This window comes from Bufo bufo, chromosome 2 (assembly GCF_905171765.1).
Source record: "Bufo bufo chromosome 2, aBufBuf1.1, whole genome shotgun sequence".
NCBI lineage: Eukaryota > Metazoa > Chordata > Amphibia > Anura > Bufonidae > Bufo > Bufo bufo.
In genome coordinates this window covers 394,859,567-394,875,126 of record NC_053390.1, presented here as the reverse complement: position 1 = coordinate 394,875,126, position 15,560 = coordinate 394,859,567, and the positions used below count along the sequence as shown (strand labels likewise).

Sequence of the window (15,560 nt, the reverse complement as noted above, 5' to 3'; positions counted from 1 at the left end):
AGTGCCAGTTAATGTATTTTCTACCATGTGTGCTAGATTTCACTGTGCATTTTGTGAGTATTCTTGTTTTTGTTTTAACCATTTACTCTATGCCTTCTTCATGCTTGCAGCTGTGTGACCGCGGACTGTTTAGTGTCTATTCTCCTGCCTTTGCGTCTCTGTAACTTTGTCTCTCTTGGTTGTAACTCGGCTTGTTTCTGTTGTTGCTCTTGGATACTGTTTTGGGTTTGATATGTGTCTACTCTGTTTTTGACAATAGCAGCTGCCTGGTGAAAGCAAGATAGGATTCCATACTACCTGCAGGGACCGCTTAACTAGTTAGGTTCCGGAGTGGGATCATCCCTATCAGGGTGGTTATTCCACTGTAGGCAAGGCCTCTGTAATTATGGGGTTGTTACAGGGCAAGTTCCCTAGCTTTTTCTTAACCAGGTAGAGAGCTCCAAGTCTGTCAGTGTATGCACAGTTTGCTGGACAGGTAAACTGTTTACCATCAGCTCTGTCACAAACTAAATTTTTTTGGGCAGTTTTTGATGTGTTTTTTTTTTAGCCAAAACCAAAAGTCAGTTGTGTGAGAATAGGAAATATAAGAGAGGGACTTCTGCATCTTGCTTCGTCTCAAAAAACTACACGAAAAACTGCACCAAAAAGTGATAGTCTGATCTTCAAGAGGCAGGAGAACAGAGTAGGGCAGGACCTTTCTGTTCAGCAGAAGAAATAAGTGCCTGCCAGAGTGCCCATACTCTTAAGGTCCTTTCACATTGGCCAATAATTGGGTCAATTTTCAGTAATGAAATGTCCTGAGTAAAGCTGCTGCGGTTGTTACGTGATTGCTTTTTTTATGTGGTGCCAAAATCCTTGTTTATCAGCAGCATATTATCCTGTTTAAACAGGTTATGTGTTTCTGGCAGTATGCAATAACGATCATTCATCCCCATTTGCATTAGTCCATGAGAAAAACGCTAAATGAGCACCAATCTTCTTGTACAGTACATTGTTATTAAGTGCTTGTCATTGACTGGCATTTGCCTGTGTAATAGAAGCTTACAAGACCAAGATTGGTCAACTCATTTAAACTTTGGCAAATTGTCCTCTATGTGACTATATGCAGCTTAATGTATTTACAATCACTCATCAAATACTATAGAGTTCCCTAGGTTGCTGGGAGTTTTTTATTGCTTATGCCCACTTCACATATACTGTATCAGGTGTGCCCGGCCAGTTGTTTTAGGCTGGAAGTCGGACACAACGGACATATATGTTGTGCACTTTATTGCACAGATCTGGCATCTATGCACTAATAGCGCCGGACAAAAAATGTAGCATACCGCGTTTTTCTGTCCGACACCATTTGACATCCAGTGTCATCAGTTATGCGCCAAATGAATATGAATGATTCCATAGAAAACTATCTTCCAGCATTTTCTGCACCACACCAAAAGGAAAATAAGCTGGATTGTCAGACAAATGTGAACCTGGCCTTATAAGGGAAAGGAAGGAACTGGTAACTGCATGAGTTCTCAGTCGTTGATACACTGACGTGCAAAAGGGTAACAATGTTTTGAACTTTTGACTTTCAGGCTCCATATCTCACCATCCACTACAGCTTCAAACGTAAGACTACCATCATTTTATAGATAATCACCTTGGCTATCTCATACATAAATTGGACTTGCAGCTATTTTTCATATGATTAGTTATGCAGATTCTTGTCATATAACTGCATTGTTACTGTTTTGCTCCTAAAATTCAAATTTTTAATTTTTATTATTATTTTTTGTATTTGTTAGTATAAATCCACTTTTGGCTTTCAACACTGTCCAAATTCTTCTGGGAATGCTCTCGATCACATTCAAGCATGTCTCGACTGAAATCTGTTCCCAGGTCTCTTCTACACGTTCTCAATGTTGGTGCAAACTGGTCGACTCACTTGAGCATGAATACAGATTTTTCTCCAACTCTACCCACAAGTGTTCGATTGGGTTGAGGTCTGGGGAATGTGGAGGCCAAGCCAGCACCTCTACTTCATTGTCATTGAACCATTTCTTCACCAATCTTGACATATGCTTTGGGTTGTTGTCCTGCTGGAACACTATGTTGTCCTTTTCATACCCATAGTACTCAAGTGTACGGAGTAACTCGTCTTGTAGGATACTCACATATAGCTCAGCATTGAGACCACCATCAATTCTGTTCAAGTATCCAACGCCTTTGGCTGTGAAACAACCCCAACTCATCAGGCTTCCTCCACCAAAAATGACAGTTCCTTCAATTTCTCGATCTGTTAGCCCCCTTTTCCCTTGTTTCTTCCAGACCCATTTTCACCCATCAGAGCCCAGTCTATTGACTTTCATCTCATCGCTCCAAATCACCCGTTTCCAATCTTCTACTGTCCACTCTTCGTACTTTTTTGTAAACTCGAGCCGATGCTTCTTATGACGATTTTGAAGTCGAGGCTTCTTCACCTTTTTTCGAGCCACCAATCCAGGCTTGTGTAATGTGCGTTGCACGGTGCTTGCATGGGCGTCTGTGTGTGACGTCTCACTATTATGAAGCATACAAGCCACCTCCACTGCCGTGTTTGTCGCGCCAGAACTTAGTAAATTTTCTTCATGGCTGCTCCTGGAATTGAACCAGTGTCCTTTTACTTGGGAATCAACCTAATAACAATGCTGAGCTAATCATATGCTAAATAGTAGCATGTCCGATTTATGTATGAGATAGCCAAGATGATTGTCTATAAAATAATGGTAGTCTCACGTTTGAAGCTGTTCAAAACATTGTTACCCTTTTGCTCGTCAGTGTGGAACTAAAAGGATCTTGACAACTATTTGATCTCTTCAACCATGCCTGATGAAGAGAACTACGTGTAAGCAAGCTATTTGTCATCAAGTTTTAAGTAAGTCGTTAAAACATATAAATGACTTAGGGCTCTCACTCTTTCTATCTGTTAACAAGATACAAAGATTTTTTTTTTCTTTTGGCAGTTTCTACACTACAGGATTAATTTTCTTTGTGAACTAGTTTTCACGCTTAAAACCGCAAACCCATTTTGTACTCAATCTACTGGCAAAGTTGAGAGTTTGTAGAATATAAAGGAAATCTATCACCAGTTTTATTCTGTCCAAATTTTTTAATCCTAGCAGCTCTAGTGCATGCCGATGAGTCCTGATATTCATGATCTCCTGGCTCTACGCGCCCCTTCAGCTGATAGAGTGTTTCTTTTCCTACTGCAGTCAGCAGCAGATGTGTGGGGAGAGCCGTGAGTTTAGCAATATGAGGACTCAATACAAGATTTTAGCAAAACAGGTGGGGATATTAAAGAAAGTGACCCAACATTTTGGTAAGCATATCGGTCACTAGTTTATGCTGCCCTTGGTTAAGACACTATAAAACTGGTGACAGATTCCCTTTAACTTAATTTGATCAGTGATAACTTCACGAAATGGGCATCAGTTTAGGATTATTTTCAATGGTTTTAGCATAAACTGTTTTATTGTCCACCAATTAGTTCCTTAGCATTCAGCTATGTAGCATGAGTATTTCGAGCTGGATGTATATGAGGTGAAAGCCATAAAGCAGGCAGACATATAAAACACATTTGTCTCATTTTTTAGACTGTAATTTCTTGCAGTCTCAGGTCGGAAACATACCCCGTATGGTAGCTGACATTGAAGTTACTATGCTCACACAATGATGTAATAATGTAATTATGGTGTCTCCTTAAGTTCGGTACATTTTATGACCTGGAAGTCAAATAGTCTGCCATAATTTTGTTCTGATCTACAGCAGTATACTGTATAGACTAAAAATTATTTACCAAACCCAACGAAATGTAAGAAGGAAACCTGCAGTACTTGGATTTCTATATTTTATGGATTGAAACAGGAACTTCTAACTTTTATAGGGGGGAGGGGGCTAAAAAGCCAAGAGGTTATTCAGTATTTGGAACGCACGAGGAAGAAAAAAAAAGTTGTTCCATTAAAAAAAAGGCAAAATGGCACAAGACTGCTAATAAAGATGTGGATTTAACCAAATGGGAAATCCCTATATACAGATGTTTTAGTGTACAAGCTCAAAAGGTCACAATCCATGAACGTCTTTGTTTCCTATAGGAAATCCTGCATTAACTCCAGGACAGGGTGAAGCTCAGGGCGTGTATGGTTGAAAAGTGTAAAAAGTGAATGTCATCCTGCCAAATCATATCTTAAAATACTTAAAAAGATTTTTGTATGCGGGGGAGGGTTTGTTCTGGCTAACGTAACAGAAAGAGGTTTGAAACAAATATTAGCAGTTATCTAAGGGATAATTCATCTGCAGCTGTTTGTACATTATTAGGACCAGAAACAGCGAGCTTAGTTTAATAGTAACCAGTTCACGGAAAATGGGTCTGAGGAGCTAAATGATCTTCTTATGCGTGTGACAGATGGTGGCCCCCGTTTTTGCAGTATCACCTTATCCTATGCATAATTACGGTATATTTTATTTTCTCTACCTACATCGACATTTCCTATCCAAGGAAAATAGTTTGAGGTTGATCTTTTCCTTTTGGGGACTCTTTATAGCTAGATGTAGTATGCAATGCACAGTGAAGGATTTTTAGTTGAGTGATCTTTTGTGTGAAAAGAGACACTCTATTAAGGGCGTATGGTATGGACAGGTAAATCATGGCATCTACTCCATTGTACAGGGTTTCTCCAACTTTTAGTAGGATTTTAGTAGGTTTGAAATAGCTTCATTGACAATAGTCATAAAATACACTTACATTGTACTGCCACACAGCACAGACTGAGCAGCAGTACAATAAATATCACCTACTTTGTGGCACAGGAGCACACTACTCCTACATAAGAAAAAATGTATTTGAGGTTAGGTTATTTGAAAGATAGACACACAAAGGGGAGAAAGCAGAGGAACAGAGTACTACTTCTCTTCTTGGTCGGCATCCGGACTGTTCATGATTGTATAGCTTCTGAACAAGCTGTGGATCAGCATACAGCAATCACTTTCTTTTCTTGGGATGAGATCATTTCTGGCAGGTCACATTGCTTCCAAAAATGCAACCTATCAGCAGATTTGAGTAGTCTAATGACAAGCAGCCTAAGGCTCTCACCTTACAAAGAACTATGCTTACTTCAAAATGCTGCAGCAAAAAAGTAACAGCCACAGGGAGAAGAGTTCACTGGGTGACTCCACTCTGATTTCTTGTAAATTTTTGTTTTATTAACAAATATAATAGCAAAATTAATACAAGTTTAACAAAAATTATAAAGTGAGATAACATCACCATTATACATAGAAATTTGTATACATTATATCCTGTTGAGTCATCACAGGAATAACATTTTCTAATTATGAGAAAGCATATTAAACAAAGTGATTATTTGAAAAAATATTAATACATATAATTTCAAAGCTGATTTATAAAATGGTGAAGGGAATGGAGGGGTAGGGGTGGGGGGGGGGGGAAAGGAGAGGGAAACAAAACAAGGGGTAAAACAATGTGGGGGAAAATAAAAAGTTGTCACATGTTTTATTCGATAATTCAAGAGCACAAGAGAAAAGAAAAATACTTAGTAATTCAAAATGTATAGACTTTAGTCAAAGAACTTAGATAGTTTGCCAGTGGAGATGTAATCATACCACTTGGACCAGATCCCGAGGTATCTTTTAGGGTTGTCGGCAATTGTCCATTTGAGTTTTTCAAAGCGACTGATAGTTAGAACTTCCTCCATCCAATCCTGAATAGACGGAACCTCTGTACTCAGCCAGTGTCTAGGAATTATGGTTTTTAATGCAGCAATTAAAAAGGGAAACAGACGGTCTTTGATGGCGCTGTGGTTTTTATTGTATAGCCCAAGCAGAACAAGTTCTGCATCTACTTTTATTTGTGACCCATATATTTCTGTAGTAATTTGGTTAAATTTTTCCCACAGTGGCGCAATTTTAGGACAGGCGTACCAAATATGAGTTATGGATCCAATTCCTTCACCACATCTCCAACAGTGTGCAGGAATTTCGGGCCACACAGCCCACTCTGATTTCTGTTCAACTGGTTTGGTTTCAATGACAGATCTCTCCCTGTTCAGTCAAGCCAAGGCAGGGAGAAGCCAACTTGATTGCCTCAACAATGTCATTTTGAATGCTTCTGAATAGGCTGTTCCGGGGTACAGAGTCCATGTTCCAGGGCATCCAACAGACAATCCATGTAATGCTTCATTTTCCTTGTGGTGGGTCTGCAGGAAAAGTGAACTCTTGCAGCTAGGTTTCTCCTGTAGATTTATGAAAATAATTTTTGGCGGGGAGCTTTCAGCTTTCCTGCTATGTCTGTTTTTGTGGATACTTGTAGTCCCCATAAAATAACAAAGCATCTTTCCTTAGAACTCTGTAGACTGCCGTCCCTCTTATATAAATCCTGAATAAATTGACAACTGGACATACCATTCCAAAAGTCAATGCAGAGGGTTCATATACTGATTGCACAGTGTCGGATTATGTAGGGATACGACCCATTGACTGATCATTTCCAGTTGTCAGTTTATTGATACAATGTTATTTTTATGGGGAATCCAAGCTGGCTGGTCCTCTTTAAAAGCCAGCTACAATCTTCTCATTCAGTTTGAATGTGATAAAAATCACCGGAATCATACTACCGGAAACCTACCTGTAAGTGTAGTGTTCACTACCTTTTACACAATTATATCAAACAAGGTTTGTGCTGTGGCTTAATATTGATGATCTATCCTCAACATAGGTTATCAATATCAGATCGGTGGAGGTGTGACTCTGCTTAAAGGGGTTGCTTGCGAACGCTGCTTCGTCTTCAAAATTACTGGATTTGGACCACCCGCAATCTGATATTGATGTCCTACCACGAGGTTAGGTCATCCATGGTAAACTACTGTACAGCCCCTTTAAGTGTACAGTGATTTATACAATGTCTAGAATTTAGAAACACAGATATCATGGAAGAATACCCTTGGCTCCTGATACCGTTGCTTCTACCATTTTACAACATGTTCTTTCTACTGTAGTAGTTTCACATTATATTATGTTACTACTAAGTGAATTAATAATTATTAAATAACTGTAAATGTTAATACATATGTGTTAATATGAGTTGCATTTTGTATGTAATTGCATCTCATAGTATTATATGGAATTAATTACTGGAGCCTGCAACGTTTTAGGGATGGAATGTCCATGTGTCTGTGTCAGCAGTCGAGATATGATATAGCTTGTGGAGGTTGTTTTATGTTGTTGTTGGCGTGGTTTTTCTCATACCTGGAGACACATTTAAATGATTTCAGAATACACTGAGATAAATATACTTTTGTGTATTGCGAGTTTTGGAAGGAAAATGCATGTCGCTGAACCGAGGTGATTTATACGAGCTATGTTTTGATTGTGTATGTGCCAAATTCCAAATCTGCACTTGCATTGCTTCCTGTAGAGCAGCACAAGTCAGTTTCTCACTGGCCATATTACCGTACTGTATATAGGAATTCTAATAAGTTGCTAGCAACAGGTGGCTCGAGGTCTTCTGGGACAGCACTCTGTATAGGAGTGGAAGAGGAAAGGTTGTCACCTTTCCTGGCAACCTGTATGTGGCATGTTAGGCTCCTTTCACACTCGCGTTTTGGGTGGATCCGTCAGGGATCTGCAAGAACAGATCTGTTACATTAATACAACCGCATGCATCCGTCATACACTGATCCGTTTGTATTATCTGTAACATAGCCAAGACGGATCCGTCATGAACTCCATTGAAAGTCAATGGGAGACGGATCCGTTTTCTATTGTGCCAGATTGTGTCAGACGGATCCGTCCCCATTGACTTACATTGTGTTTCGCTCAGTTTCGTCAAGCGGACAGCAAAACACTGCAGGCAGTGTTTTGGTGTCTGCCTCCAGAGCGGAATGGTTACTGAACTGAGGCAAACTGATGCATTCTGAGCGGATCCTTTTCCATTCAGAATGCATTAGGGTAAAACTGATCTGTTTTTGGCCGCTTGTGAGAGCCCTGAACCGATCTCAGAAACGGAAAGCCAAAACGCCAGTGTGAAAGTATTATTATTAATATTCAACCAATATCTAATTCATATGCCACTGAACTATTCAAACTGAGTGAGACGATGGTACTTGCTTAAAAAATTTACCTGGGCACAGCACCGGTACATTGCCAGAGGTAGAGAAGGTTCAGAAGAGGGCAACTAAGGTAATAACCGGGTGGACTACAGTACCTTGAAAGATTATTAAAATTAGGGTTATTCACTTTAGCAAAAAGACGACTGAGGGGAGATCTAATAACTATGTATAAATATATCAGGGGTCAGTACAGAGATCTATCCCATCATCTATTTATCCCCAGGACTGTAACTGTGACGAGGGACATCCTCTGCGTCTGGAGGAAAGAAGGTTTTTACACAAACATAGAAGAGGATTCTTTACGGTAAGAGCAGTGAGACTGTGGAACTCTCTGCCTGAGGAGGTGGTGATGGTCAGTACAATAAAGGAATCCAAGAGGGGCCTGGATGTATTTCTGGAGTGTAATAATATTACAGGCTATAGCTACTAGAGAGGGGTCGTTGATCCAGGGAGTTATTCTGATTGCCTAATTGGAGTCGGGAAGGAATTTTTGCCCCTATAATGTGGAAAATTGGCTTCTACCTCTGGATCAACTTACAGGATAACAGGCTGAACTGGAAATACTGATGTCTTTTTTCAGCCTTATAAACTATGGGGGTCATTTATTATACCGAAATATGCCTATATTAGGTGTATTTCAGGCACAGATGGAGGAGCAATGCTTAGTTGCGCCAATATCTGCTACTTCTACCCGCTTACGCCAGGTCTAAAATTGTGGGCATGGCATGGGCGGGGAAGAGGACGGCCAGCAGGTCTGTCTCATTTACCATTTTCTACGTCTGGTTCAGGCCTAGAAAATTGTATAAATTTAAGCCAGCTAGGAAGTGGTGCTGGATGTACCGAAGTTATGGAGAAGCCTGTGATCACAATTCCCCACGGGCTTACAACATTATGATCCCCTGAAAATGGCTGCTCTTAGGCATTATATCCACTCAACTTTGCCATTAGGCTCTTAGAATACTTAGCTGCCCACTCTACAATTACTGACTATCAGAAGAGATTCACATGATTGTCCTATGCCGTCACAAATCTACAGGCTCCTGTGTACTTGTTCAGAGATAAGCAAAATCTTTTGATTTCTTTGCACCAAAAACGTTATAATCATCTTTTCCTATTTAAGTTATAATATATATTTAATTATTTTTAAATTAATTCCGATTTAACATACCGTACATTTTTCTATTTCACTTTTTCTGTTCATAATATCAATATTTCCACTTTTTTGCTATGTCTTTTCCACTTAAGACACTCTCATAATGAGACTCAACAGGAACTGGTTAACATTATTGCACAGTCTAGACTGTAACCTGACTGAAGAACCCTAAAGTTTAACGTACAATCATCTGATAAAGAATCTTGACAAATAATTCAGAACTATAATTTATACTTGGACGCCTGGTCCTGTTTATAGTTTCATGTAATAATGTGACCAGCATGATTTTATTCCTTTCCTTGAAATATATTCACAGACTAAACAATGATTCATAATGTGCACTACCACTTTTTTACTTTTTTCATCGTTTTTTACAATGTTTTTGTACAAATTGTACATGCTCTAATGTGTACAGAAATAATTTGACTGCACAGGCAGCAATAGGAAGACCTTAATTCAATTTTAGCAGGGATTTAACATGTCTCCATTTTCATTTTACGTTTGGTAATCTACATATCAATTTTATAAGTTAGTCAATAGTATATCTGTTAAAGAGATTATCCCACGCAAAGTATTACTGTGCAATGAATTATTGCGTATTATCGCAGTATAGATTCTGTACAATAGAAATGTCCGGTTTCTTATTTACATTACATTTTACTCTCTGGTAGCGCCTGCTGTTGTTTTTCCTTCTGGTCGACTTTCTCTTGCACTCATAGGTGGACTAACTTGCCCAGTAGCTTTCCCGATCTCTCCCTTCAGTGCTGGCTTAGTGATCTCATAGTGAAGTAGGTGAGTTGGCCCAGGCATCTTTCATGCATTCATCCCTGCTTCTAAATTCATAGAAATATATAGCTATATCTCCAGGGGCAGATTGACCATAGACCTTACAGGGAAATTTCCTGGTGGGCCGATGCCCATGGGGCCACCCAAGTCCTCCTCTCTGCAACTTGCAAGGTACATAATTGGCTTTCAGCAGTAATTAACCCTGTGAGAATCAGAAACTCATGTACCCCACCAGCGACCGCACATGCACTCACATGAATTCAACTGCTGCGGCCCACATCTCACCTCCTAAGCCCCCTGCTCCATATCTTAATCAGAGACAACTGGAGGAGGACAGAAAATGGCATCTAATGATGGCCACAACAGATGGACAGCTTTTGGGGCAATATATTGTTCTGCTCTGTGGTATATGTTTCTGCTCGGACAGTATTTCGCGCTATGGTATTGCTTGCCCTGCCTATTTGTGTTGCCGCACCTTCTGTCAATTTGGACACCCCTACAACATGGGGCCACTTTTAGTTTTTTTTTCCAGGGCCACTTTAAGTTTCCAGTCCATCTTTGTATATCTCCCTCTGTAGACAATGGAGAAGGAAATTGGGGATGGGCGGTGAATTAAATACCATAGTGCTTTATTAGTGGAATTGCTGGAGCTGTGTGTGAGGGACTATTTTCTATGAAGGGGAGGTGGGGGTTAAACTGACTGCAGTGCACTCCTCGGAGATGCAGCTGAAGATGAGGTGCATAAAGAAGTCACATTTTTCAAGAAACTATTACAAAAATACTGAATTAATTAGCGTTTGAAGAGAAATTTGACTGATTCTGATTCATTGTGTCTTCAGCAGCCTACATGTATTCTCATACATTGCAGGCTGCTCTGTCAGTTGTGTGTGAAATCAGTTAGACAAGTTGTCTCACGGACGAATCTGTATCCTCTGAACATAAATTAAATCTAACATCTTTACAACCAAATAAAATAAACTTATGAGGGATGTGAGCTTTATGAATGATCAGAAGAGTAGAGAGAGGAGGAGTTGGGCCATCAGCAAGCTTGACAGACGGACTTTACAGTGAGCAGCACTGAGCAGCCTGCAATGTATAAGAATGCATGCAGAAGACAGATGAAGCAATTGTTTTTTAATAAAACCCAATCAAAAATAAAATTCCTTTCAAAATTGCATTTATTTTAGTAAAACAAAAATATCACCAGGTGTCCATATGCTTTAAACTACAGTTTCAAAAAAATTGGGGAAAAAAAAGAGAAAAAAAATGGTGTTCTGTTTTGTAATAAACCAAGATATATGGAGTTATAGGATTTTGAAAATAGAATTGGCAAAAGTGTATGGACTGCCTAAAGTCAGCGATTCATCAAGGACTTTTTCATATGTGTTTCACATTGCTAAGGTGCAGCCTGTGCATCTGCATGAGGATCCAATAGACAATAGGGTCTATCACCATCTTAAAACAATAGTGATTTCTACTATCTACATCTCTGCAAAGTATTATTAATGATTGGCACAGCTGTTAATTAACTGCTCGCCACTGAAGAACATGATAGAATGTAGCTCTAGATTAGTCTTGGGACATGTGCCCTTTATCTTTTAAGACCCTAGAAACGTCCCTGATTCACAGTGAAGCCTCCTTGGTACTAGCAGGAGTAGAACCTGGCAGAATTAAAGTTGATATTCACACTGCTCCTGATAAAATGTCTGCAAAATGTATGCTTGTTCAGCATTATATTGGGCTTCTATTTAGCCACAAGAATCATTTTGTGGCTTTGCAGTGATAAGTGTATTGATATGTTTACATATTGTCCCTAGCAGTGTAAATGGCACAGTGTGATATATGCTGTCTTATACTTTCAGTCCATTTCCAATCATTTTTAGAATGGTTTTGAACCGTGCAAGACTTTTCAATAGGTGGCTACATCTATAGCAGGCATAGATGGGAAAGAGATCCACCTCAAAAAGCATGAAGGAGATATATAAGCTTATGCATTGTCCTAATATTGATGAATAGTGAATTTGTGTGACTGTGCTCTATCGTGTGATGAAGAAAACAGCTTTAGGTTTAGATGTGAGCATTTCAGGCATCAGATAATACATAACCTACAACCGTCTGATTTAGTTTTATGCTGATTACACTCTTCGTTGAATACTATATCTTTTTTTTAACTTTCTTTCATCTAGATGAGAATCTCAGTATGGATCAGATGGTAGACCATATCATACTTTTTTGTTGAATGTGTCAGAACTGCTGGAATTTTCTTAGAATGGACGCTCAATCTCTTTTAAATATTTCTTACAGAAGCTGTGAAGGACGAAACATACGATACAGGACATGCAGCAATGTGGTAAGTTACTTTCTGTCTTTCCAGTCGTTTCCTTCTGAAATTGTACTTTGAATTGTACCTATAGTTGTGCAGTATAATCTCATGGAATAGTTAGAAACGAGGATCAGCATTGTACTACGTTGTTACAATTGTTTGGTTTTGGTGTTCATCGATAGGAAAATGTGCCTAGCCCTCAAACTGCAACGGCAAAATGTAAGGTCCAGTGTGGCCATTAATCAAGTAGCATATATGTGGAAAATAACACAGTGTATAGTATATAAATATACCTCATTCCCAAAATCAATTTCCCAATAAATGTGTATAGGTCCACTTGGTATACCTTCAAAAATGGAATGTTCCTCTGCCAGATACCACAACCTGACCTTTGTTCTAAAAGAAACTACAGTCCCTAGACTGAGCATTCATTATATGACTTTCCCATAGAATGAGTTGCAAATAATTAATACTCATCTTGTCTCCAGGTATATACGAGTAAATGCTATATTTAGTTGTGCGCTTATCATTCACTCAGACTGTGTCATGACGTCTTTGACTTCTGTCTCCTGTATATTTCCACAGGAAAGACGTTATCATCTGAATGTCACGGGTTTAGTACTGGGGAAATGTATTAATATTCTTATATGCTTAGAATTAAACTGGACAGGCAGGCACTGGGCCAAATATATCACACTGCAAAATGTTTGTTTTTTTCTTTTTTAGGCCACCACATGGCTGGTGAAGCAAATGATAGCACACACCATTAATAAATCTGTTGCCTTTTATGACTTGTTAATAGTAAATTTAGTGCACAATATGTGCTATACTTATCAACTTTTTAGGCGTCTCACCACTTTTCAGAAGTTGTGAGAAAATGGGTGGGGCTTAGTGGGTGGGCAGGGGCTCTGCTTGACCCGCAGAATTTCCTATAACTGGCGGAAGTTATAGCTGAAATCTGCCTCAGCCCCTAGCTGGCATAGGCTTCAGACAGGCCAGAGATGCATCTAATTTATTAAGAAGCATCTCACACCAGCGCAGTGAGATCAAGACTGGCGTATGGGTGCGTCAGTCTCCTCCTTGATATCTTCTTTCTTGGAACAGTTTAAGGCAGAATAATGATATATTTTGCTTAGCAAAATCTCCATATTAAATTAGGTTATAACTTAATATAAACTGTGATCAAAATAAGCATACACTTGAAAGAGGATCTTTCATAGGAGGCTTTCCTATAAATACAAGTCTTCCCACCATATACACCAGAAGTTGTAAGCATAGAAAGCCAGCCATATTTCACAACTGTAAGCAGTGGTACTGTGCAGTGCACTTCTTCTATAGCTTGAAGACATCTTGTAGCTATCTGTTCACCCTGGCGCTATCTACCATAAAACTACCTTCTTAAAATCTAAGAAGACATCCTCTGAACAACTGCCCTGCATTATTTGAACAGTAGGTTCTTTAGGATTGTTGAGACTTGGCAGTGTGACAGAGCTGTGTATCGCGCGGTCAGTAGACTACATGCAAAGAGTTGTGAATTCTCAGAAACAAAAAGCATCTACATGAAGTCACATTATGCAAATGAGGCATAAATGGGCTTTTTATAACCATAGAACAAAGACTAATGAAAAATGACTACAGCATATTTGTCCACTTTTACGCCTCAATTCATGACCCTTTTCTAATCTCATTTATCAATGCCTCCACACATTACAAAGCTCGTAGTAACTAGTCTGAAGCCTAAAATTTAGGGATCATATATGGACATTTTTAGATAAATTGATCTCTTACAAAGATCTGCATGTACCATGTATTGTCATGGTGCATGCATAAATGAAATCTTTTATAAATTACTACAAGGTCAGTTTAAAAAAAAAAGTCAAAGTAATTTTGTCTTTTATCTTCAATAAGGGTAGGGATACATCTGCAGTGGAGGTTCTGGTAGGAGCCTCCATCGGAACTTCTAGCAAAAATGCAGACCAAAATACTGGATGCCATAACAGATGGGGTCATAAGGCACTTCCATTTTTCTTTTTTCGTTTTCTGTTTCTACAATGCTACAGATGACCATAGTCTAAAACATTACCTGGCATACAGTTCAGCACTCCACCAATAGTTCAGTTGATTAAGGATCTTAGAAGAATGCTCTGGAATTAGACTGAAAAGTCTGGAGTACATTTTGTTTTCACAAAGGCAGTTACTCATGTGGTGTTACTGAAATGTTTGTAATTTAACATTTTCTACATTTCTGTAATGGCTTAAAATTTGCCAGGAAATGTTGTGACCTTTTAAATCTGGTTTCATATCCCCATGTTACGTACAAGAATCATAGATTTTCAGTAAAAGGCTTTTTTTTTGCATATATTTCCCCAAAACAACAGCTGTTTGATGATTTATCAAAATGAACTGGATCTTGTAGATTTTATAGCGGGACAAGTCTGGAAAGGAAATCTATTAACAATAATTATTGACATCATGCAAACGACACAGGCGCTGTCAGGGGGCCTTTCTAATCTGTAAGTAATGAGAGAATAAATGTGGAGTTAGTTATAAAGATGTTCACACAATCACTGTGGAAACTGATCATTATATTAGGAAATAACCGTACCTTAGTGCAATAAATAATGCCGTCATTGCAGTAGTAATGCGCTCCAATACCACTTCTAGTTGACACCCAAGGCCAAACATTTGCAGACACACAAATATTAAAAACCACTAGCATGAGGTGCTGAATGCTTTTAAATAAATCTACAACACTTGACCCTCTAATCTGTACAGTAATATGTGACATAGGAAGCTGCGTGAAAAACGCACAATATGGAACATGCTGCAATTTTTCCTGAATGCAGAGATGATGCGTGAAAAATGTCGCTCATGCACACAGACCCATTGAAATGAATAGGTCAGGATTCAATGCGGATGCTATGCGTTCACTTCATGCATCACATCCGAACAGAAACTCGCTCATGTGAAATAGGCCTAATGGATTTGACTGAGGGCTAAACCAGGGAGTGGAGTCTACGGATGCCTTCATGCACTACCGATTCTGTTACAGAAATTTTTGCAATTAAAAATCTGTTCAAATTCATTTCAATGGACATGCAGAAATGTGCTTGCTGCCAAATCAACCCCTTTTCAGATCAATGGAACTGTATTT

The 15,560-nt window shown here is 39.0% G+C and overlaps 1 protein-coding gene across 3 annotated transcripts in view; it reads left to right on the top strand.

The window, feature by feature from the left end:
• ADAMTSL1 (ADAMTS like 1) overlaps nucleotides 1–15,560 on the top strand; it is a 1,022,249-nt gene that overhangs the window by 778,079 nt on the left and 228,610 nt on the right. For all 3 annotated transcript variants that reach the window (XM_040417238.1, XM_040417239.1, XM_040417240.1), the window contains one exon: nucleotides 12,388–12,433. In XM_040417238.1, the coding sequence (XP_040273172.1) occupies nucleotides 12,388–12,433 (46 nt within the window). The remainder of the gene's footprint in view (nucleotides 1–12,387; nucleotides 12,434–15,560) is intronic.